Raw genomic sequence first — 26,715 nt, forward strand, 5'->3', positions numbered from 1 at the left:
AAAGCCACAGGGAGTTTATACTCACGAGTTAAAAATGAAGAGCTGCCGCATTTACGTATTTTCTAGCTTTGAACATACTATCTGAACTCTACTACCCTGGGAATTGGAGCATTATCAGAGTTGTTGCTTTATTGCCAAATAAGCCCGCTTGTCCCGAGTTGCAGGTTTTAATTATGGTACTGCTCCTTGTTGATGAAAATCTTTTTGTCTCTGGCTCTGCAAATGTGACCAGCAGAACAAGCCCACGAGTGAGTCTGCAGTGAGCAGCACTGGTGACCCGATGCACAACAAGAGGTCCAAGATCAAACCCGATGAAGACCTCCCCAGCCCAGGGGCTCGGGGGCAACAGGTAGGACACTCAGGGTGCACAGGCCAGCGTCCACTCCTCCCAAGATTGGTGTCTTTAAGCCAGCTCCCCGTTCCTTCCCAGTCCTGGTGTCTTTTCACAGCAGTTCCTTGTTTACTGCATTGTTGACCTTGGCCATACTCGACATGTTGTACAAAAGGCTAGGTATAGAGTCACTAAATTGTTCTTCTAGCTCAGAAGCAAATGCAGTCCAGGAAGCCATGTGGGGCATAGCTTCTTGACAGGTTAGGCAGGTTAGGAGTATGGTCAGCTGTAGTTCATAGAGGAAATGGTTGCATTAATTTGTTGCTGGCCACAGGTGAGACCAGGCTTCAATCCTCATCTGTGATCTTGAGCCTGAATTACTGAGCTCCTGGACCCAAGCCTGAGCTGTGGCAGATCTACTGATGGCTCCTATACCAATTGTGTTCTCATTTTTTCTTATTTTGCTACTTCCCACTTTCTAGGAGAGCCTGGCGAACCAGAAGGGATGAAAACACAACTAACCTAAGGCTAGTTAAATCCTGGCACTCAGCCCAAAACTCTGAAAGGAAAAGTGTAGGAATTTCAATCCGGACTCCGCCTCTAGTCACCTAAATTCTTTAGGCCTCAGTTTAAGGATGTATAGGTTATACCCATAATATCATCTCATAGGACTCTCAGCCTGACGCAGGAAGGAGCTCCATGAATGCTAATTCCCCAACATAGAGATAGAATCTGGACCTTGTTGTCATCAGGCTGCTTCAGCCCAAACCTCAGACTACTTGCCCAAATTTCCTTTTCAGCAAGAACGTGGAGGCTGGAGTAAATTGGTGTCACTGGTTCTGAAATGGATCTTTCCTCTTGCATATTGCCAGACAGCAACTACCTTGCTGGTTACACTTCAATGCCTGCATACGGTTTTTATCATCTAGCCCCGGATTGGGACCTGAATCTACACAAGATGAATTCTTAAAATGACTTGGATTTGCATTGCTGTGAAGCTGCCGCAGGAAGGACTGTGCCCCTGAGCTTTGATGCTGTGGCCCCTGGGCCCTGGGTAGTGAGCATATCCTTAGAGATCAGAGGTTGAATCGAGAGGACATTATCCCTATAAAGTCCACAAAAGTGTCTCACACAGTCTCCAACAGCAGGGAAAACAGAATTAGAAATACTAGTAAACCATTTCCCTCAATTGCAAAATATAAGAAGAAACAAATTAACAAACCGAAAATAATTAAAACAACTAAACAAAATAGAAGTACCAATCTTTTGGTAAAGATCTAATTTGATTTATTGTCTTATGAGCTTTGTTTTGTTTGTTTTGGGTTTTGTTTTGTTTTGTTTTGTTTTTTTAAGATGACATTTGGGTTTATTTTCAGCTCTGTAATCAGGGCAGCAAAGTTTGGCCTCAACTTTTAATCCTCATTTTGACAGGCTGTTGCCTTGAATCACATGTTAAAACTCCCAGAGTGTATTTGGTAAATCTGAAAATGTGCACAGAAATGATTTTATTGTTTGACTTCTTCAATTCACAAAACCCTAGACCCAAATCTGAATCCAGTTTTTTTTTTTTTTTTAATTTATTTATTATTATTATACTTTAAGTTGTAGGGTACATGTGCCTAACGTGCAGGTTTGTTACATATGTATACTTGTGCCATGTTGGTGTGCTGCACCCATCAACTCGTCATTTACATCAGGTATAACTCCCAATGCAATCCCTCCCCCCTCCCCCCTCCCCATGATAGGCCCCAGTGTGTGATGTTCCCCTTCCTGAGTCCAAGTGATCTCATTGTTCAGTTCCCACCTATGAGTGAGAACATGCGGTGTTTGGTTTTCTGTTCTTGTGATAGTTTGCTAAGAATGATGGTTTCCAGCTGCATCCATGTCCCTACAAAGGACACAAACTCATCCTTTTTGATGGCTGCATAGTAATTGGATTAAGAAAATGTGGCACATATACACCATGAATCCAGTTTTTACTTTCTCTTCTTGTCTTCCCTCCCATTGTGTCTGATGCTTCCCCCTTCTCTGTTCCCTGCCCCCTACCCTCTTCTTTCAGGAACAGCCCGAAGGAACAACCCTTGTCAAGGAGGAAGGGGACAAAGATGAAAGCAAACAGGAGCCTGAAGTCATCTATGAGACAAACTGCCACTGGGAAGGCTGCACGAGGGAGTTCGACACCCAAGAGCAGCTTGTGCACGTAAGTGGATGGTATTCAGAAACGGGGCTTTACAGCTCTGTGACCCTTTCCAGGGAGGTCGGCCTCTCTGACCCTGAGCTGAGTCAAGTTTCTTAGCGAGCGGCATTGCGAACTGGAGAGGGCTTTATGACTTTCTGAGAATAAAGAAAACTTGGAGCCACGGTGCTTGACCTGTTCAGTCAGCTAAAGCTGAGTGTAAAATTCAATAAAGTCTTCAATAGAGAGTGTAATGACTCTGATCCTGTAAGCCAGAAAACACTATTTTGAGTTAGCGACTTTGATGGTTATTGAGTAATAGTAAGCTGGACATGAATTATGATTAACCTTTTAACCAAGTTTGATTCCCCTTCCCAGGCCCGGTAACAATGGAAAAAACGTGGAGATGGGGAATTTCTTTTTTTCCTCTCCCAAACTCTCAAAGCCTAAGGAAGCTCCCGTTATTTTAAGCCGCAGTTAGTACTCTAGATGAGCTAGGTAACATCATTTCTTGGTTTGAGGCCAGCCCTTGTGGGGCTAGTAGTTTCATGGAAAAAGTTATATGTGTTTTTAAATGTATTTAGTGATGGATGTTTTGGAAACTGCAGCATGGTCAGATTGAGAACCACACCTCCTCTTCCAAACCAGGTTCAGAACTTTTTACACACTCTTCTGCATATCATTTCAAATAATGCAGTGTGCACAAAGCCTTCTCCCCACCCCATGCCTGATTTGTGATACTCCCTTCCCAGTGCTTCACTGTTCTTGGCACTTTCTTGAAGACCAGTGGAGTTTTCCCTGGCAAATGGGACCAGGAGCGGCTGACGTGGAAGAACATTTAGATGATCAAGAATAAAAAGATGCAGGTGCTACAACTGCTGGCAGAAGCACAGGGTCCTGTTGAGGCATTAAGTGTGGCAGTTTTTCAAGCTTTTAATGTGATGAGAAATTGGACAAAGTAGCATTTGTTGCGGTTCTCCTCCTGCTCTCTCTCTTTTTATGTCTCCACTTTCTCTTCCATGATCCATTCTTCTTTTTACAGTAACTGTATTTTTAGGCAATTCATGTTTTTTGATAACTAACATTTAGATTAAGCACTAAAATTATGAGTCCCTCTTACATCCCACACGTTTCATAGGCAGTGTGATCTTTTAATGTGTGTCTCCTGCAACTCGGCACATCGTATATAATATATTCCACGCATTGCAGTTACATTATAGTGTTAAGCACACAGGGTGCCAGATTTTGAGCTCTGTTCTGTACAGAATGTTTTGAGGATTTTACATGCTGTCGCCAGGGTTCCTCTCCTCCATTGCTTTTTAAATCATGTCTCCTGGTAATTGTATACAAAGAATTATAGATTTCTGAGCACAGCAAAAAAAAAAAAAAAAAAAGTCAAATGTTTTTAATTAAGGTATATTTCCAGAATTTTTCCATGAACTTAATTTGATTCTTTTTCTTTAATTTGATGCAAGTGTTATTTTTAAGCCAAGCCTGACTTAATGGCCATTTATTCTTGCTGACTGTTTAATGGAAATCACAAAGACATTGGAATACCAAGGGGGAGAAAAGTTTGGCATTTTTGTTTTAGTATGGGGAAATACTCCCAAAGAGTAGCATATGCTATGTGTATCCTTAGTGATACAATGAATGATCAACAAACATGAAGAGAATTGTTTGTGCAAAACCTGCTATCATAGAAGAGATGTTGGCAGGATGTCTTGCTTTTTAAAATATCCTGAAGGTGACACAGTCTCATGGTGCTGTTTTGGAGGGGAAGTCATTGTAGTTTGCAAGGAATGTTGGATACTGGTTCAGTCATTACCAAATCAGGAATGAAATAAGAGCTTATTCTAAGTCTACATTTAAAATGAATTGTGCTCCTCATAAGAGGCAGGGTTTGAAGTAATATTTTTTGGAGTGCAGTAGTAAGCTTAACCCTTTCACAGCCTAAATACAGTAATGTGAAAGCTTTTAAAAGATGGTGAAATTGCAGGTATTTGAATTTAATTTCGGTGGCCAGTGGTCTCAATGATGTTTTAATAGAGAGATCTGAGTAGTTTTAAAGGAAGGCTGCTTAAAACTACCAACTAAATGACCAGCATGTTGTCTGTTTTATCAAAATGGTCTTTAAAAAATATGAATGCGCACATATACAGTGGAATATTTTAATTCCAGATTAACCAGAAGAAATTCATGTCAGGATTAGAAGAAAATCCAATATATTACCTTTATGATATTAATTTTAGTCTGAGACAAATTATATGAGTAAATAAACTTAATTAAATGAATTAAGAATTTTAATTTACCACAACATAAATAAGAATACTAGTTTGTATCACTTATTTTCTGCCTTTTTACTTACTGTCTGAGGTGCAGGATCCCCAAGTTTGCATGTTTAAATTGATTCTACATTGCATGACATGCGTGTACTTTCTTACTCATGAGTATATCTGGCAGCAGTAGTGGTGGCCTGTTATAGAGTAGGTAGGTGCTTTGTATTATGTTGATTGAAGGAATAGCTACATCAAGTCCACCTAATTACTTTGGTGGTAGAATAAATACCAGTTGCAAAAACTACTTTTTTACAGAGGGAAGCATTAACAGTTTCCATTCCTGTGACTTTCCTTGGAGAGAGGACATTTTGTGAATTAGTTGAATTTTCATGCCACATACAACCAAGAGGCAAGGTGTTAAACCATTCTGATGCTCTGCCTTATTTATAGCCGTGACCCATTCTTTTTCCCCTTCTTACAGTTAATAGAAAGATTCATGATTCTTCATGGTTGTCTATCTAGTGTCTGACAGTCCCGACTGCCTGCTAAAGCAAGTCACTATCTATAATTGATATCCTTCCGGGGAATAGGGTGCTGGCTGCAATTGAAGGGCTTTGCTGAAAGCTCTTAAATCCTGACAAGTTCTCCCCTTGTTCTGGTTCAGTCGTTGAGCTGCACGGTTGGAATTCCGGAGTTATTTGAACTTGGTGCAAAAGGGAGACATGTGTTTCACATTAGCAAATCACAAAGTTGAAGAAGAGAATTAGAAACTCGGCTGACTTTGCCCGCCAGGTAGTCTCATTTCCACTGTAATGCACTCCATGTACTCTTGAAAAGATTACCTCGTCCATTACTATCTGAACAGATGGGCTAAATATTAGCCCTTCCCTTCTCTTCTCCTTTATTTCAAGCCCCTCTCCCTCACCAGTTATGTGTTTATTCTAGGTTTGCTGCTGGGTCTTTATCACAGGGATGTTTAATTAATTTCTCTTCCCAGCAAGATAATTACAATTGGGCTTAGTTACTCTCAAGCTAGTATTAAATTTGTCATAATTTACTTCTGTGACCAGAAGCTAAGAAGATAGATGCGTGTTTTTGTTAGCTGTGTTCTTGTTGTGCTTCGTCCCTTTCTTGGTGTCAGTTAAAATTGAAGGAAACAAAAAAGCAAGAGAAATATATAGAACAAAAATTAATTATAAGTACGTTGAAGACTGAATTTATTATTGATTTGCCAAGATGCAGGTATTTTCTTTTGCCATTTGAAAGACACACATTCTAACATCTCAAAATGAGTTGAAAGTCCATATTTTTCTTCAATTTTAAATTAACCAGACTTTTGTTCTTGTTGAGCATTATAAAAGGTGTGAATCATAACTTCAAATGTGTTTCTGAGAGTTGTAGTGTATCCATTTTCAAAGTGTTATTTGGTTTTGCTTTCTGTTTAAGCTGTTTGGTTTGTGCTGATGTTATTTGGTTTAGCTTGTGTTATTATGCAAAGCAGCTCAGCCCAGCTTCTTCCAAGGAGGAAGGACACTTTCTGTCTACACAGAGATTCATTTCCCTCTTGTTTTAATTTTGTCCTAGAAGTAAGTTCCATCTTTGACTCTTTGATGTTTGAGGTGTCTGAAATATGCACAGCCTGCAGCACACGTCAGTCTCAGGTTCTCTGAAACCTATACACTTCCGTTGTGCATGACATTGTATATACCACCTATGTTTTGAGAGGCTTTCTAAGAGGAGGAAAAGGAATAAACATAAATAACTTTTATCTCAGTGTGGAGTCATTACTGCTGAGTGGCTGGTTATGCTTGAAAACATCAGTGCTGAGATTGAAAGAATAATAGTATCATCACCATACTTCATGTCCACCTGTTTGCTGTAACTCTGCAACTCTTCGCTCTCAATTTCAACAGTCCAACTCCCTATTTCTGTGTAAGAAATAACACATGTAATATTCTCCCCAAAGGTCTTTAAAAAGTCAAATGATTTTTCAAGTTTTATTCGCCAGCCCAATCTCCAGCGGCATGACCCTGCAGGGCCCTTGGCAATTGCACTGGGGGATGTTGTCTTCTCCCTGTGGGGCAGAACCACAGAGAACGTGAGATGTATTTCTGTTAGCACCCAGCTTCAACTGGGTGGCATTTAAGTCTCTGTAATCCTCCATTTGTCTCCTTTAAACATAGTGTCAGAAATTCACCTTTTTGTAGAGTGATTAACCACCTACTTGGATTTTAAAATGCTTTCATATGCTGCGAATTTTGATGTCTAAAAGCATGCTGAAGTTTCCTTTATCAGAAGAATACAGTCATAATCACCTTTGCTGCCATTTGGAAACAAATTCTATACATCAGCAGCATGAAAATGAGGCGCTTTCTTTTTAATATAGAGATTTAGATATAAAGAAAGCACATCTAATTTGTGAAGAATTGATGTGTCTGTAGAAATGCAAGGAAGAGTTAGGATGTGAAGACATTCTTTTCACATTAATACCATGATCCTAAATTTGCATTTTAAATGTTTCCCATATAATTTTGATCCCTTTGCTAAAGTTGCATTGTCTATCCTTACCTAAGAGAAAATTGAGTTTAAGATGTGATAGAGGTCTCAGATATGAGGCAGAAATTAGTTTTGTGTGCACATAAAACATAAAACGAATGAGTGGAGATTTTGATCTTATTTTCCCTACATGGAGCTGCTAGTTAATTTGGTTACTCTAATTATTGGGAAACACGGCATATAAAATATAGACTAAGTACTACAAACTTCAAAGCCATCTTTTGACAATTTTGCCTTAAGGGTCACGTTCTCTTTAAAGTTGCTGACTAAATTGCACCTGCAGAAATTGTTCCCATAAAGAGACACTCAAGAGATCAGATCGAGTGCGAGGGTGTGTGAGGACTGTGTGGTCCACCAGCCAGAGCCCCCCAGGCCCAGCTGGGATTCTGAGTGGCAGCCCCATCTCTGCCCTGCCTCTTGGGATGACCTCCTTCGAACCATTTGACCCCTTAGAACGTTATTTTCTCACTTATCATACTGTGAAACAGCCGTGAAAATAAACACTGTCCCCAACGTCCAAGGCCAAGCAGAGATCACATGCAGTAGGTCTAATGAGAAGCAGACAGAGGGTCTCGAAGAGGTCACTCCGTCTCTCGTTGTTTTATGTGTGTGTTTCGCTGGGTTGAGTGGGGGAGGAGAATGCGGTGGCACTGTTGGTTTCTGTGACTTATTTTATATTAATTGTTGCTAAACTGGGATGTACACTAGACTGAAGGCAAGAGACTTCCTTTTTCTTCTGCAGTGTGTGTCTGCTCAGTAAGACCTGGCCAAGACATCTTGCCTCGTTTTAGTCAAAGAAAGCAAAAGGTTTGAACTGGATAGTCCTTAGGATAGGGATGGCAAACAGATTCTCTCTCAAGTGCCAGCTTGCTGGCTGGCAGCCACCGGGAGTGCTGTGCAGAGTCCCCCTCCCCTTTCAGCCTGGGAGGAAGTTTGGGGTGGGCTGGGAGTGGGGAGGCTGTGAACAGTTATGGGTGACTGCCCCCAGGTGGAGTTTAGGAGGCACCATGTATTAGTTACTTTCTTCATTCATTCATTCGTTGTATACTCCCTGAAATATTTCATCAAAATCTTCCTCCGAGTAACTGTTTCTGCCATCTGGGGAACATTTTCCTATTGAAAGCTTTTTAGCTGGTTCTCAATGATACTTTAGGTGAGATTCTAGGTTCTGCCAATAATTAGTGCCCTGGAATATTCTGTATGGATCCATTCCAGACAAGTGAGAATGGTGGTCACTTTGGACTGGGCTGCATACCTCATTTGAATATACTTGCCTATAGCAGATGTTGCTGGCATAATGTATTCTCCTGTTTATTAGGAAAAGTATAAGCCAACATTAGTGGATCAGCCATTTGCTCAACAACTCTTGATGAGATGTGCAGAGAGCCCTGGCAGGTGCTGCATGGGCTGGAGACAGCCCATGTGGTACCCACAGCCCCAGCTTTGTGGTGGGCACATGATTTACACCCTCAAGAACTGGACAGTCTAACTGTGAGGGGGAGATAAGGAAACATAGAGGCATAGTGAACAACATGAGGCAAAACATAATGAAGCCATAATTGTGTATTGTGACTATGGGCTGAGAGAGGGAGGAGTACAGAGGGATGCTAGAAAAGACTCCTAGGAAACAGGTGGAAATTATGGTTAGAGTCAAAGTAAATCATACAGGTAAACTTTTGAGGCCTGATGAAATGTTGATGATGATGGTGGTGATGATAATGATGATTTGAGAAGAATTAGCACCTGATTTGAAAGAACACTTTTGTTTCCCATCGTTACCCAGTGGCAGTACAATGTGAATGTGTTTCAAAGTGGACCAACCTGGGTTCACAGCCTGCTCTGCTTCCAACGAAAATAGTAACGTTTACCACATAAAACGGTGAGGGAATTAGCTAAAAAAGTTATACTCAATAAAATGTTAGTGATTCTGCTTATAAGAGAGAAAAATGTAAAGATATGTAGAGGCTGCTATGTCCATGCATGTCACGTATAAAAGCAGGGGTTAGGTTAATATTCAGACAGTGCTGGGGTTGGTATGTCAGCATGAAATTAGTAATTGCAAAAAGATGTCGATAAGCCCCCAGTTCATGAAACACTGCGAGAGAAGAACTGGAGGGGCCTCTGGGTTCATTCCTTCCATTGCAGGTTCTTCTTCCTTGTGTGTTTCTGCGGTGTGGAGATTCCATCTCTCCTGTTCATGTGTCTTCGTGTCCTGATATCCTTCTGGAAATTTTCTTCAGTGGTTACACCAAACCAAGATTTCTCCACTGTAGCACATAGGGGCTGATCATTCTCTGGTGTTGGGGGCTATCCTGGGCATTGTAGGGTGTTGAGCAGCATTCCAAGCCTCTCCCCACGAGATGCCAGTTCTTTATAGTGGGGGGCTGTCCTGCGCATCCCTCCCTCGTCATGACAACCAAAACTGTTTCCAGACATTGTCAGATGTCCCCTGGGAGACAGCATTGCCCCCAGTTATGCCCTAAATATTTCCTTTTGCCGTATAGTGTGGAGAAAGAAAAACACACATAAGAAAACGAAAAAATATAATTGTGATTAAAGAAAAAGTTTCTCCTGCTTAAATGTACTTTAGAATGTTCAGATTAGAAATAAGAGATGATCTCATTAAAATGTCTCTAGTAAAAAGCTACTTAAATACACATATGTGGGGTGTGTGTGTGTGTGTGTGTGTGTGTGTGTGTGTAAACTGGCAGAGCTTAATTTTAAAACCACATTTGCTAAGGTTAGGCACACAGTAGCTCTCAGCAAGGCCCATAACCAGCCAAGCCGTTTTTCTTGGTGGAGAAACTCCATCACTTTTTTTTTTTTTTTTTCAGCCCTAGGGAAGTCACACAGACTCCAGCTTCTGAGATCATGGCAAGCAGAGTTGGAGATCAGGCTCTTGCTTTGACATAAAACAGAGCTCCGGGAACAGAAAGCGGTTTTCTAATGCGAGGACTTTTTAAGATTTGGGGATATTTAGGCTTCTCTGGGATTAGCCAAATACTACCATGGAGGCATTTTTATTTTTTCTAGAACAATTAATGTTGCAAGAGAAGAGAACTGTAAATGGGATATCCTCAAGAGACTTTGTATAAGCCAAGGCCTTAAACTTAAACCAACTCCACCCGACCCCACCCAGTTACCAGTAAAACCAGCGTTAATCAGTGAGTGGGGGATGGGAAGAACACCAGATAGTGTGTTGGGGATCTGCCTTTCATTCCTACATCTGGCAGAAACTGTTTCTGAATTTAAGTAAGTCACCCTGCAGTAAGTCCTCCGTGTCTCATCTGTAAAGTGGAGATAATAATATCCTTTCTGGGCTCTTCACTGGGTTTTTTAATTTGTTTTTTGTTTATGAGGATAGAATGAGATCCTATAATGGAAGTAGTTTGTAAACTCAAAAGCTTTATTCAAACGTAAGGACAAATAGAATCCATAGCAAGTAGTACTAATAAACTCATTCAACTGAAGAATGGAGAGATTAAGTGGACTTTTATGAACATTTAAAAATAGTCGTAAGTATACCATTGATTCAGTTGCACAGGCTTACCTATGCAGGCTGTTGTTAATCTTACCTGTTTACTCATCTGCTGTTGATCCATCATCACCACCTGGTGGCCACTTCAGAAATTGCAGGCATAATATCTAGAAGAAAATGCTTCAAGCATATCAGATCTAGGATGCTGGGGTTGCGAGCTACCCCTTTGGGTAAGGGGAGCATACAGGGCAGACTGTTATGAGTACCATCAATGTACAAGCAGAACAGTGGGAAAATGAGTAAAGTGAAGGCACAGAAGAAGGAATGAAAGATACATCTCATGGTGATTGGACATGAGCATGGTATAGAATAAACTGGCAGATTTAAACACAAAAAGACCATTGCAGAAAGGCTTTGGGGATTCTATGTGGAGAAGACAGCAGGAAGAAGTTAATGGGTACAGAAAGTATGGGAAAATTTTATCTATGATTATAGCTAATATAATAAAAGGCTGAGGTTTTTGACATCTCTTTGAATTAGAAATATAATTACAAATGATTTGTTTTATGCTTTTTGGTTGAAGAGTGGTATGATAAGTAATGCAGTTAGAGCAGAACCAAAGTATGTCCGGAAGGCAGAAGGGTAGTGGGTGGTAAGATTAAAGAGCCAAGTAGCACCATGTTATGGGAGACGTGATTGCTAGACTAGAAGTCTGACTTTTATTCCAGATGGAGTAAGGAGAATTAAATGCTTTTGATGAGAGGAATGGCTTGAGCCAGCATCAGCTTTAGAAAGATGGGGCTGAGCCTTGCAAAATCTGGGAAGTTGCAAGTACAGTGTATTAAGGAGGGGAAGAGTAGGCTGGGGAAGGGCCAGAAGTGAGACTCTGCAAGTGGAAGTTATTTGAAATTGTTTTTTAAAATTTGGGAGGATAATTTGGAGATGTTTTACAGTTACAGTTTGGGCAGCTGATGTGGATGTTCTACATGATATCCAGAGAGAAGTCAGAAGCTTCAGGGCTGCTGGCTGAGCACTGGGAAGAGATGTTGCCCATGGAACCCCTGTCTCTTGCCTGTGTGGCATCAGTCTCTTTACCAAAGGGTACTGAGATTCTGTTATCTTTCTTTAAAAGAGGATTATGAGGGTTGTTGGGAGAATTATCTCTGAGAGTTTATGAGAGAGATCTACTACAGTGCTAGTCAAGTTTTTAGAGCCAGTTAGCTTTTATTGTGATTGTTATCGTTTTTCCTTTGTCATTATTTTGCTTTGTGCAAAATAAGGTATGCCAGGCCAAGCGAGTGGCACATGCCTATAATCCCAGCACTTTGGGAGGCCATGGTGGAAGGATCACTTGAACTCAGGAGTTCAAGACCATCCTGGGCAACACAGCAAGACCCCATCTCTACAAAATAATAATAATAATAATAATAATAATTTAGCCAAACACGGTGAGGCGTACCTGTAGTCCCAGCTACTTGAGAGGCTGAGGTAGCTGCAATGAGCTATGATTGCACCACTGTACTCCAGCCTGGGCAACAGAGTGAGACTGTCTCAAAAAATTATAATAAGGTGTGTCTTATTTTCTAGTTATGAATATACAATCCTGTGGCACACAAGCATCACCCGGCAAATAGCTCCATACATCTACAGTGGCCGCTTTTCTTCCAATCAGGGCAGGACTGTTTTGGACAAATACAGAGGTTGAATATTCAAAGCATTAGGTCTGGTGGGCTTAGACGAATAAAATAGACAGGTAGGTCGACCACATTTTATTTCTAGGTGGTGATTCAGATGAATGGGATGTAGTTGCTGGTCTGTTTGGCAGGAATGAAAATGTCTTTCTAATCAGGAAAACAAAACTGCACTAGCTGTCTTCTGTCAGACTCACAGGACTCTCTCCAGTTGACCATGTCTCTAACATAACCGGCCCAATCTTATCTCGGCTGCTCCACCTCCCTACAGGGACAGGGTGTTTCTTTAGGCTCTCACTCGTGCTTCAGCACAAGTGACCTGTCCCAAGAAGCTCTCTAGGACAGGCAGGAGAGCCCGGTTCATGAAGAGGAGGTCTTCCTGGTGGCTTTTCCTGGGGACAGGGAGAGTTCTCACAGGTCCCTCTGGTGCAGTTTCTACCACAAGATAAAGTAGTCAAGCTGCAAGTGAAACACAGCCCTCACTGTATTCCTCCTTGTGTTTAGCAGAGATAAACTTCACTGGAATCTCAGTACTAAGCCATTTGGCTTCTGGCTGCAGCTTTAATTGGTAAAATGCAGATTTTTTTTTTTTTCTTGATCAAGAGAGGATTATTCTTGTTATCAGTCCAGAGCATCTTATTTCAAGATGAAAAGCCTTTACAGAATTACAGATGCCAGCACTTGTACAAAGCTTTTTGGCGATTGACAACTCAAAGAGAAAGTATGATTTATTAGCCTATAATGGCTAACCCTGAGCAATGGTCTAGGTCCTACTGATTTGTGAAATTGCTTAATGTGAACTGCCTTTTTATGCTACACAGGCCCCAGGTTACTCAAATAAATGTAGCGTCTACATTACATGAAATGTTACGGGAGAGGGAAAAAGAAAAGGGAGGGGGGAGAGGAGCAAGATGGATTCTAAAATCCATCTTGGTGGTGCCTTTTACAGTAGTTTGGCTGATAAGCCGGCAGAGGAAAGATTAATAACGAGGCTTGTCGCTATCAGTACCTGCTTGTCGATTCTCTGTAACAGGGCTGTCTGTTCAGCATGGAAATTATTGATTAAATAAAAATTGCTATTAGATTGTGACGTGATCCATAATCACAAACAATGGTGGACATTCCTCTCTTAGATCCTCGGCCATGCATCAAGTTGTTTCCTTTTTCCTCTGGCCATAATTTATATTGCGCTGACACTTGGGCTCATTAGGTTTATCCTTTCTGCTCAGAGGCACGGGAGGTGAGGACCAGCAGGAAGGGGGGCAGGAAGAGAGGAGAGAGGATGGCTCCAGCCAGGGGTCTGGCCAGTTTATTCACTTGGCTAGCGTAAACATGTTGCAGTAAAATACATATCACGTAGCAGTTACCATTTTGACCATTTTGAAGTTTGCAGTTCAGTGTGGCATTGATCACAGTCACAATGTTGTGTAACCACCACCACTGTCCCCTTCCAGGACATTTTGATCACCCCACAAGGCAGCTCTGTATACATGAAGCGGTCACCTCCCATTTCCCCTCCCTGTCAGCCCCTGAAAACCACCAAACTGTCTTCTGACTCTATGGATTTGTTTATTCTGGATATTTCTTATAAATGAAATCATACAAAATGTGACCTTTTGTATGATTTCTGCCTTGTTTGCACTTACCATGTTTTCAAAGTTCATTGATGCTGTGGCAGGTTTCAGTGCTTTATTCTTTTTTATGGCTGAATAATATTCTCTTGGATGGCTATACCACATTTTGTTTATCCATGCATCTGTTGATGGACATTAGAGTTTCTGCTTTCTTGCTATTGTGTTATTGTAAACATTCATTTACAAGTTCATGCTTGAACACCTGTTTTCAGTTCTTTTGGGTATATCCCTAGAAGTGGGATTGCTGGGCCATGTGGTAATTCTCTTTGGTTTATTTGAGAAACTGCTGAGGCTATGGCAGGGTTTAAGCTGTAGGCTCTGCCTTTTTCAGGTGTTCTCACCTTTAACTTCATTCTGCTTCCCTCAGTACCACCCCTTCTTGCCTGAGTGCTACCTAAGCTCCCCTGGGCTGGGGATTCAGTCTGGCTGTGGAGTGCTCTGTGACACTGCTATCTGTGGGTATACAGGCAATACCCAGCAAATAGTTCCATACATCTACAGTGGCCACATTTCCCCTAAACAGGGTGGGTCTGAGAGCCAAAGCATTAGGCTAGGTGGGCTTAGACAAATAAAATAGACTGGTAGATTGACCACATTTTATTTCTAAATGGTGATTCAGAGGAATGGGGTGTAGTTTCTGTTCTGTTCAGTAGGAATGAACATAATCCTCTTTTAGTTTGTGTGTCCTCCTTCCAGGACATTATTGCTGTGGTCCCTCCTAATTGTGGAATCTTAAAAATGACCTAACCAACTACAAGGAGGTCTAGAAAGGCTAAAAAACATATTGAAGGCTACTAAACTCATTAGTGAGTGGTTTGCTGCTGATTAATCAGTTCCCTCATACACAAATCATACTGTTTTAATGGATGCTTGGTGCATATGAGGAAGGTTTGGCCTTTAGATGTTCTTAACTACTAAATGTATGCATTTTACTATCTCATACTTCACCCCAACAAAGACAGTCCCCTTCCCCTGTCTACTTCACTCAAGTTGCCTCAAGTTTGATATTTTCCCACATATTTATGGCCAGTTAGATACCATTGAAAGCGAATATAACACTTCATCAGAAACTTCAGACCCTTTTATCAAAACACTGGTGAAATCACACGCTCGTCTATAACTGAATATTTCCACTCAGGCTAAAAACCAGAAGAGACATCTGTCTATTGATGTAGACAGTACTCTCGTACCGGTGTGCTATTGATTATCCTAAGCTTAAAGCTGGAAGCAACACTTAGAGGAAGCATAACTTCTTAAACTTCAACCTCCAAGCTCCCAATGCACTCCCCTACCCAACCCTGTCTTATTTACCAGTCCCACTTTAAGCCACAGCCGTCACATGGAGAGAGGCAGAGATGAGGCTTCTCCAGAGGGAAACAGCTCTCAGGGCAGCCCCTGGAGCCTCGTGCAGGTACAAGGGCAGGTGCCCAGGAGCAGCTCTGAGTGTCAATCCCAGCTTCCCATGAGGCCTTGTTGAATAGCAAGAGACTTTGGAGAAAGTGCCACAAGACAGTTGAGGATCATTCCAGAAAGCCACTCTAAGCATTCACGAATTATCTAAGAAAGAAAAGACCAAGTTTGAAGAATATAGATCCCAATGGAATTCTTTGATAAAGTTAGATACATACAAAGATTGAAAGAAAGTAAATATGTGAAAATAAGAAAAAACTAGTGACACAGACCTACCTGAACATATCCAGTCCACTGGGGCTACTGTGGGTCCTGATGGCCACAGAGGGGATGCTGTGGGATCCAGGAATGGGGAGGCACATCCCTTGGAATGAATGGTTTAGAATCAATGAATGGCAGTGAAAGCAAGTAGCTTACTTCCTCGTTTGCTCATCTTCTGTGTTGGTCCAAGTGAATGTTCATTTCTTCATTTTGTTATTTGTTTGGAAGAAGAACTGAGAGGACAGCGATGACACCGATGAGACCTGTTCTCCTGGGGCTTCCCATTGGAAACAGAGACAGCAGGAAAAGGAAGCGTGCCTGCCTAGCTGACACAGGAGTAAGATCGTTGATGGGCAAAGGAATCAGAGGCCAGTTGAGTGGCAACGTCAGGACTGCGATTTCTTACAAATGGCACAATGAACCAATATCAGAAGTTTTTGATAAATTACAAGAAAAGAATGATTTGCTGGGGGAGATAGAAAGTGGTGACTATCATTCTGTACTTTCAAAGGGGCGAGAAAATGAATTCTGAAAGTTCCAAGGGAAGGGTCAAGTCAATTCTAGAGAAAACTCTTTTTATTATCATAAATGTGTTGTCCTATTATGAGATGAAACGATGATCATTGGCACCCTCTGGGTTCACCGAGAAAACTGTCACGCTAGACCGGACTGATATTTTCTTTCACAATATCATTGGACTGGTTGTTCAGGAAAATACAGTAAATATGATTGACAGGACTTCAACAAAACCTTTAATAAGAAACTACGGCCAAGGCGGAGGAAGATGGTTGTGTTAAATAGCAGTTAGGAGATGTAGTTGTTGGGTGGATGATAAGGGCATGGCTTGGCACCAGTCAAGGGAGCTGTTTCTAGAACTGTGCTGCTGGGCTGGGATCCCAGCCCTGGTCTGCATAACAATTTGGTGTACCTGTTTCCGGGATGAAGTTGTGGAGTGCAATTATCATCAGAGTTTTTTGTGAGGAAGGTTTATATCCAGTTAGTGACTGAATCAGGATCCTCAGAGATCTCGAAAAATTAAAAAACCTGAAATAGCTCTAAGGAGATTTAAAAATATGATAACAACATAGGCCTTTAATTAACTATATGTTCACTATTACAAGACAAAGGGAGTTTCCACCAAGCCTAGCTAATGTGATTCTCAACTATAGAAATAGAAGTGTGTTATTAGAATTATACTCAAAGTATCTCTGGAAAAGAGCACCTTAGTCTGGCGCTCCACTTTCTAAAGATACACTGATGTATAGGCATTGGATCAGATAGAGAAAGAGCCAGACTTGCCTTGTGTAGGGTGGTTAGAACCAGGTAAGGTGTGGTGTGCGCCTGTAGTCCCAGCTACTCAGGAGGCTGAGGCTGGAGGATTACCTGAGCCTGGGAGTTCAAAGCTGCAGTGAGCACTTGTGAATAGCCACTACACTCCAACCTGGGCAGCGTAGGGAGACCCCATCTCTGAAAAAATAAAGAAGAACCAAGGAAGAGAAGTTTTGCAAGTTGAAGTTGGGCAGAAAGTGCCAAGGGACGTGATAACTGCTTTCAAATATTTGCTGGTGGTTGACTGTCCTGTGGGAGCCGAATCCAGCTTGTCCTCAATGTATGGATCAAAGGTCCAAATGCGTGGAAACCATAGGGAGACAGATTTAGGCTTGGTATAAGGAAAACTGAATTGACCTCTGAGACCGGCCAAAATGTTTACCCAGGGAAAAGGGAGTTCCTGTACTGCAATGTGAGGTTGTTTAAATCGTACACCATGGGTGTGAGGTATTATAGAGGTCACACAGAGCATCCAGTGGATCACTGGACTACATTTACTTAGTCCCACTCGAATCTGAGTGAAGTTCTTTATACTGCAGAAGTTTCTTGCAAGCCAGTTGCGTGCCTATATTCAAAGCAGGGACCGATTTTCATTTGTTCTCAATGAAGAACAGTATCATCTCAGTGTTATAACACTCCAGCAGTTTTTCCTCTCCATCTAGGTCAAGACTTTCCCTTCTTTATTTTAAGTTTTTTTATTATAAAACATGTCACTACTTAGTAAAACAAACTAGGCTGACATACTGTTTTTGAAAGAGTGAACCTCTGAGTTCCTCAGGTAACTGGCATGGGGTAAGAATGTGGGTACTGTGAGGCCTCAGTTTTTCCTTGTATACCACAGCCACCTCTATTGTAAAAACTTCTTAGATTTTCAAATATTTTTCTCCTTTTATTTTGATGTGACGAGTCCTAATATGGTTATTACATATGAAAATTCCCATATAATTTTCTTTAGAAATCAGTCTTGTGCTCTGAGTGCTTCTGTATCACATACATTTTATTCTGAGATCCTTTGAGATAAAAACATTAGTGCCAAGCTTATTGAGAGGTAAATAAATAATCAAGTACTTTGAGAATACCAGGAAAGGCATTTTTCCCTCAATAAATACTTCATTTTCTCTTGGGTTTGCACTATGGAGATGTGTGCCCTAACTCTTAGGTAACCTGAATGATATAAAACTTAGTGTCATCATTGAGTTTTTAAAATAACTTTTATAAACTGCAGTCCTTAGCAGAATGCAACTCAGTCTTTCTATTTCAAACACATAAGAGATGACACATAAGAACTTTTAACTTGGCTGAGCTCTTTCTCATTCTGTCTTTTGCATAGCAATATCTTACTGTTGGGTTCTTCTTTCTTCCTTCATTTTTTTTTGTTTTTTTTTTTTTTTGTGGTTGTTGTTTTGTTTTGTTTTGCTTCGTTTTTAAAGATTTCCTCCTTAGCATCATTATCTTGGTAATTCACTTCACTCTATTCCCCTGTGTTCTCGGTGGGGTGCAGCTAAGATACCTTTGGTGGTGTTGGTCAGCTGGCCCTTCGTTTTCCTCCTCCCCATGAATTTTGAGTTAAGGATGAATGTTTCTTTTTGAGAGATTGTTGGCTCTAAGCTGAGGCTGAGCTAAGAACACCTGGGAGAGCCTCACCTGCTGCCCGTGGAACCCAGCCGCATTTCTGTAGCCTGAGAAATGACCCAACCCTGTTACCACATCCACTCTGATGCTTTTATTGTCAGGAACTCCTGAAACATTAAGAAAGTTAGAAACTAAGAAATGTATAAAAAGAACCAAATAGAAATGAACTGGTCTTTAAGTCCTAAGAAAGTGCTCTGTGAAATGCGCTTACCAGGGCCTCCCTGGCCATTCCTGTTAGGGATCCTGTAAGTGTCAGAAATGTCTCCCCTGAGAAACCTGGGCTCCACCTGGGTGGGTCATTTGAAGTCATCCGTGTTTCCCTGGAATAGCACATTCCCAATTTAGGAATAAACCTAACTGACCCTAGTCCCCAAAATTAGGAGTTGTAATCCTTGTTGGAGCCTTTTGGGCCTGTCCCCTGATAGGATATCTGTATCCTCATACACATGCAGATTCATACATTGCATATCTCAATATTTAGAAGCTGTAAGTCAAGCTCACAAACTGATAAATGAATGAAATGTTTCATGCTTTGTCTAACACACCTCTGTTGTGACTAGGGAGGGTAGGTTTCATAGAGAATTCTTGGACTCCACAGAGTTCTCTGCCAGTACGTGGTGGCCCAGGGACAATTGTCTCCCAGCCCACCCTCTTCTCCTCCCGCTCTTGGAGATGCCTGTTCCAGAGCTGAGGAATAATTCCTGTGCATCCAGAGATCTGAGAACCACCGCCCCTGCTAGCTCTCTGCATTGGGGGAAGCACCAGGCAACCTGTGCCCCATTGGAGCCTGAAGTCTGGCAGACAACAGAGAGCCTTGTTCTGGGCAATGTTGCCCTTCGAGCTCGGGTACCCCTTATACTTTTTTAAGTACAGGGGAATCCATATTCTAGTTTAGAATCTGTTCCCTGCATCATTTGCTAAACTTATTTTATCTTTTGAGGGATGATATATTCAAATTAAGGATAAGTGGCAAAGCAACAGGATCCTTCATGGTAGAAACATGCATTTGGTTTGGTTCTAAGAGTTGTAACATCATTTTGCTTATGGAGACCATGCTGAACTTGGGGCTATAACCAGGGAATAATGTGAGATACCCATCCCTCATATCCCTCATGCCCTGAAAACAGCCTCGTCCCTCTCCCCTTCCTCAACTCCTCTCACTAACTATTGTCCCCCAGACTCTGAGGGGGACCCTGTCTTTGGCCTTTAGAACTAGAGAGGAACAAAACAAGGAAAGAGAAATTGAACAGGAAGCTAGAGAGATAGTAAAATAATATCCTTTGTCTTCATCCCCTTCCCTCCCTTCCCATGTCAGGCAGTGGTTAATGCTGCAGCAGAGTCCAGTGGGTGGGTGTCTGAACAGTGGACAGGAGACCTGGGGAGGCGAGCACCTGGGCTGTGTTCTAGGGGGCAGCTATCAGCTGCCAAGGGTACAAAAGGCAACGTCGTGTTCACTCCATGGACCCCAAGATTTAGAGGAGGTCTATGCAGACGTGGCTCTGAATCCGTGTATGTGTGTGTGTGTGCGCGCGCGTGTGTGTGCTTGTGTGTGTGAATTCAGGATAAAGAATATTTTTTAGCAGTTAAGCACTTTGCTCCACATCCATCCGTCTATCCATCCATCCATTCTTAAACTTTAACATTCAAAAATACGCCAAACTTTATATTCACATACAGTAGAGAGCCCTTAAAGAGACCACACTCACCAAAGCTTTCAGTAAGGGGAACTTAATGAGGATTACTAAAGCAACAGGGAAACGTTAAGATTCAGATAACTATTTTTTAAAAACCCAAATCTGTAATCCCTTCAAAAGCAGTTAAAACCAAAGGCAACTTTTATTAAAATATTAATATTTTAAAATATTTTTGTCTTCATGTATTTCTAGAAATTGAGTCTGCACTCTGTGTGTTGTTTCTGTGAGTTTCTGTTTTGTTTCTTGCTTTCATCTTATGAATGTGCCATAATTACTGAATCGTCGTCGTTTTTCATTTATGGTTTTTCTCACCACTTTTTTGGCCATCAGAAATAATAAACGCCTTTGTGTAAAATTCTTTGTTCCTAATTTGGATTGTTCCTTTCAGATATAATTTTAAAAACCAAATAACTGAGTTAAACAGATGAATTTTAGAACGATTTGAACTAAATTTAAAAGAATATACCACTGGGATTTTGCCTGGAATGTTATTAAAGCCTTGAATTGAAAAGAATATACATTAACTAAAATTCAGTTTCCTGGCCCAACACGGTGGTTTATGCCTGGAATCCTAACACTTTGGGAGACCCAGGTGGGAGCATTGCTTGAGCCCAGGAGTTCAAGACCAGCCTGGCAACATAATGAGACCCTGTCTCTAGTTTAAATAATTTTTTAAAAAATTTAGTTTCCCCATATAATAATGGAGTTTGTACTTGTTCCGTTTTCTGAGCGTTCTATCTTGATTTACCTCATATTTCATTTCTGGCCTATTCCTAGGCAGGAAATTTTTTTCTCTATGCATTTTTCCTCTCCTGGTCATTGCTTTTAATAGCAAAGGTATACTGGGTTTTTGTTTCTTTTTATTTTATGTGCAGTCAACTTATTGAATACTCTTGATGTTTCCTCATGCCTCTGTATTTTATGTCTTGGGTTTTCTAATAATACACTCCTATGATCTATAAGTAAGAATAATTTTATCTTCTTAAATATCAGATACATATTTGTCTAAAATATCAGATACATATTTCATTTCTATCTCATTGCATTGGATAGATTTCTTGGAATTGTGTTAGATAATTGTGTTGGTTGCATAACCCCAGTTTTGTGTCTGGTTTTAAAGGGAATGCCTTTGGGGTTCAACCTTTATTATTCTCTTTACTGTTCGGTTAAGATAGATAATGTTTGGGCATGTGAATGAAGTACCCTTCTTTCTCTTCCTAAATTTTCTAAGACTTTTATCTCAAGTGCTTGTAGTTACTTTACTGACTGTTTGCCACATAGAGATTACTGTGTGGTATGATGTATTTCTATGTCTTAAATCATCTTTGCATCCCTTGAGTGTGCCAGGTGAGTTACTCTTTTGATATGTTGCTAGATACAGGTTTCCTGTTTATTTATAAGTTTCACATTGTTATGACTGAGATTTATATCTTTGTTTCTTTTTTGTGCTCCTTTGATATCAGAGATGGGGCTAGATGTAAAAAAATATATATTCTACGTCATATCTATCATTTCTGTCTCTTCAGTGCCTTACATAGCATAATAATTTGTTCCTTGAATGTTTGAAATAACATTCTGGTAAAGTTGTTTGGATTTACAGCCTTTTGAGAATACAATCCTTTAATAATGATTTTTAAAATTTCTTTTTATGACTTGGGTCATATTTAAATGAATATGAGTTATTTCTGTTTTTTCCAGAAGAATCTCAGGTTTTGATGAGATTTTCAACTTTAATGTTATCAAACTGTGGTTATTTAAACTCTTATACATGCCTGCTGTACACTTCATTAATTACCTTCATTATTTTATTTTTCTGTCATTTGTAATTTCGCTTATTTGTTTGTTATATCAGTGAGTTTTTTTTATTTGTTTCATTTTTTTTTCCAGGAATGAGTTTCTGAAATTAGTTATTTATGCTGCTATGTTAAATTTTAATCGTGTCTTTTAGGAAATATTTTTCTCTAACGTCATTTTCTTGGGCTGAGTTTTGCTTTGCCCCCCCATAATTTCTAGTGTGAAATGCTGCTTTCATTTCTTTCTTTGTTTTTAAATAATATATCACTTCAAGATTATAACATTCACTTTAATTTACCTTTGACTTCCATGAATTTTGACTGTCTTCTTTTTTTTGATATTTCAAAATAGTCTGTAATTAGTGTGATTTATTCAGTCATTAATTGCTTATTCCTCAACAAATATTTTTGGAGCTACTGCTGTCAGTCAGACACTATTCTGGGTTCTGGAGATACATCAGTGAATGAAGCAGTCAAAGATGCCTGTCCTCATGGCGCTTGCAGTCCTATAAAAATACAGGCTCTGAAACTAACACTAGGCAACTAGTCCTTGGTTTGTCACCACGTGTTACATGCCAGGCACTATTCTAAGAGCATGCACTAACTAACTTAATCCTTTCAGTAACCTAATGAGGTGGATATTATCATTAGCCTCATTTTCCAGATGATGGAAACAAGTCGCTGTGAGTCTGAGCAGCTTGTCTCTTGTCACATTGCCAGTAAGTGGGAGAGCCAAGTTGGCTTCTTACAAACTATGCCAATAAGTATGCTATGATTTCTTATAGCCCCTGGACATGAGATTGTGCTTATTAGTGTTTAAGCTTGTGGTGCCATTTTATAATTTTATGTTGATGATAGAGATTTAAATATTTTATTGAGGTTATTTTCATGATGTGATAGATACTCATTTCTTTAGATAGTCTATGGTCAAGTGAAAATAGATTCTCAGGCAATACTGATTGGTATGTGTCTGTTCTTTCAGCATTCCTAATGATGTTTAAATTCGTTTTGTCTCCACTTGTTTCTTTGTCTACGTATTTTATTATAAATTGGTACTGGTATATTAAATCTCAGGTGATTATGGTTCTAGCCATATTCCTTCTATTTTAACAGGTTTTGCTTTATATGTTTTGATGTTCTGTTATTTGGTGGAGAAAAGTATTGCCTTTCTTTAATGATTATGTTAGAGAACAACTACAGCTGTTGTCACTATTTAAACTTTTTGTCGTAAGTCTAATTTGTTTAATATCAAGATTATTATCACTAATATATTCATTCGTTTATTTTTTAACAATTCTCTATGATTTTTAGTGACTTTATGAGCATTATAACTGTGTTCATCATCCTCTGAGAGACTCTGCCTTAAAGTGGGTGGCGTTGAGTCATTTAATTTGAATGTGAATTTTTGTGTGCCCTCTCGATTCTTCCCTTTATTTGTGTACGCATGTGTATGTGCATGTCTGACTCTGTGTGTGTGTGTGTTGTCATGTTTTCCTTATTTTTACCATGGTCAATTTGAAAGTAAACACAATGTTTTAAAAAGAGTGTTTTTGCGTATACATTTAATGAACACATAATTAAAGGCATGATTTCTAATTGTGGAAAAATAAATATTACTCCTTGCCCCCACAAACACACATACATGATTTTGCAAGACAATTTATAATTTAAAAACTTTTTTTACCTTCTGTCTTTTCTTTCTGCTTTTATCAGTTTAATTAATGCAGTGGATTCAGTTATTCTTGTAAAATGATTAATTTTTCCATTACTGTCCCCCTTGCTTATTATTTTATATGTTTGTTTTTATAACAGTCTTCAGCTGTGTTTCATATTTTGCCCTGTGTGTGAGTTGACTTCAATGCTGGCTCCCCTCAAGCAATGGCTTCTTTTTTCCTGAAACATTTTTGTTGCCATCCCTGTGTCCGTTAGTAACAATTAAAATGATCAAGAATTTGGCAGAGAAAATCTTATTTTCTCTTATATGCATTTATTAATAATATTTTCTAAAATGGATGGCAGAACACTAGTTCTGCAGGATGTCGATAGGTATCAGGTGAAAATGAAAGCTAGGATAAATAGAGTTAACCATACCTGGCTGTGAGACTTATCCAAGCCTTTCTTATGCCACTATGTCTTGAAGCTCTTCAAGAGGAGAATACGGTCAGGTTAGCCTCCTAACATCATTGATCATAGAATCCTATTTCTGATTAGTATATGGCAAAATTATGTTAACTTGTGCTTTTCCTGTTTGGGAGGATACTTCTGTGTTTTGTTTCCTTTTTTTTTTTTTTTTTTTTTTTTTTTGACGTAGTCTGGCACTGTCACCCAGGCTGGAGTGCAGTGCAGTGGTGCGATCTCGGCTCACTGCAATCTCCACCTCCCGGGTTCAAACGATTCTCCTGCCTCAGCCTCCTGAGTAGCTGGGATGACAGTTGCCCACCACCACGCCCAGCTAATTTTTGTATTTTTAGTAGAGACAGAGTTTCACCATGTTGGCCAGACTGGTCTCAAATTCCTGACCTCATGATCCACCCGCCTTGGCCTCCCACAGTGCTGGGATTACAGGCTTGAGCCACTACTCCTGGCCCTCCCCATTTTTTTTTCTTAAATTTTTTTAATGGTGCCAAATATACCTAGGTCTTATACATGAAGTTCAGGTCTGGTTTATGCCAAGAATGTTTAATTTTGCTGTGACTTAATTTATCTCAGTTTCCTTTATTCCACTTTCTTCTGTCAGGACATGTGTGGGTCCATGATTTGATCTGATTTGGTTTCCTTGATCTTCAGTCAGCTCCTTGCTGCCTCCACCGTGGGCTTTGTCCTGCTGGTGTGTGTTTAGTCAGCTTCCCATCCCCCTCAGCCTTCTAGTCATGTGCTTCTCCACTTGAATGCTTTCTTTTTTTATAGGCATCACTGCTTTTTTTTTAATTTGGTAACAGAAAACAGATATTTCTAATTTTTTTCTGACTGTTTTTCAATTGTTTGTTTATAAGATCTGCTTTTACTGAGTCTTTAGTGGTCCTCCCCCTTGTCCTCAGCAAGAAAAGAATCTTCGTGGATCTCCTGTGACTGTGGGGGCTTTTGGTCTGTGTGCAAGGTATACAAAAATAATCTCATTCCGTGTTGGCACATTTCCTGTCTCAACTCACAAATATTTTTAGGTTTTTAAAACCTTGTTTGCTCTTTCTGATTTATTTTACATTGTTTCCAGAGCTTTGAATTAGAATGCATTCATGTACTTAAAAAACCAGCAAGTCGTAAAGTTTATATTGAAAAATCTTCCTTTCTTTTGTCCTGTATCTGCCTGATTCTCACTCTCCTTTACAAATCAACTATCCTTAATTTCTGCGTATTTCTGGAATTCCTTTGTAGGTACATAAGCAAACACAAGTATACATTTTCTTTTTCCATCCCCTTCTAAGTTAAAAAGTTCCCGCCATGCTTCCTGTACATAACATGGTCAACAGATGAGCGTGCTTGGCTCAACCTGAACCAGTTCTGTGATTGACAGGCATTCAGCCCTGCAGGACAAAGGTGGGATGTTCCCTCTGCCTATCTGGATGAGACACTGCCACTGGTTCTTCTCTAGTTAGTACAGTGTGTCATAGTGTGGGTCTCTGGATGTGTGGCTTTCAGTTCCCCTGCTGGTCTGAGGCCCCATCTGTGAGGCGCCCTGTGTACTGCCGACGCACTCTTTTTTTCTGATTCTGTAGAGCCGTGGGACTCAAAGTGTGCTCCATGGGCAGAGAATGGACAGTATGCATTTAGAAACTTTGATGGCATTTTGACATTACCAAAAAGTGTAGGATTTAGAGGTTCCTTTCATCAAACAGAGGATAGACTCATTTGGATGTTGTCAAATTCGCGGTCACCAAGGAGTGGCCCCCACTTGCTCTAGTCATGTGTAGCAGGACCACGTATCCATCGGCGACAGATGAGAGGGACCAGAATGGTCCTTCACCACAGAGAGCTTCAGGGCCCCTGATGCAGGGCCTTGGAGATGTGGTGTCTGAAAGGTGTAAAAGAGGAATGGATCAGGGCAGGAATAACCACCCTGGATGACTCTGACATACTTGTGGTTTAAGGGAAGATGTTTGCCTAATTTTGTGGCCAGTGAAGCCCCAGTAACCCAGAGCCAGTGAAAAGCAATAGTATCAATCAGAACCTTTTTTTGTCTTTGTGGACAGTATTGAGTTGTGGTTCAGAAGATGTGTCCAAAGGGCCACAATGCCTAAGCCAAGACTATGCTGCTCTGTGAGGGCGTGGCAGTCTGCGGGGTGAGTTTTCAGTGCTGCTGTTATGCATACAGTGACAAAGGCAGGTGTCCTAGGTCACTTTCATTTTTCCCCGTGTTAATCCAGATGGTCTCGTTTTTTTTTTCTTAATAGTTTTTGCCATCTAAGGTCCGACATTTATTGATGATAACTTCCTATCATGGTGTAATGTCTTATGGA

At 40.4% G+C, this 26,715-nt stretch overlaps 1 protein-coding gene across 5 annotated transcripts in view; it reads left to right on the plus strand.

Moving 5' to 3' along the window:
* Window positions 1-26,715, plus strand: part of GLI3 (GLI family zinc finger 3) — a 278,995-nt gene that overhangs the window by 216,151 nt on the left and 36,129 nt on the right. For all 5 annotated transcript variants that reach the window (XM_077997988.1, XM_077997987.1, XM_015133673.3 and 2 more), the window contains 2 exons: window positions 236-349; window positions 2,391-2,531. In XM_077997988.1, the coding sequence (XP_077854114.1) occupies window positions 236-349; window positions 2,391-2,531 (255 nt within the window). The remainder of the gene's footprint in view (window positions 1-235; window positions 350-2,390; window positions 2,532-26,715) is intronic.

This window comes from Macaca mulatta, chromosome 3 (assembly GCF_049350105.2).
Source record: "Macaca mulatta isolate MMU2019108-1 chromosome 3, T2T-MMU8v2.0, whole genome shotgun sequence".
Taxonomy (NCBI): domain Eukaryota; kingdom Metazoa; phylum Chordata; class Mammalia; order Primates; family Cercopithecidae; genus Macaca; species Macaca mulatta.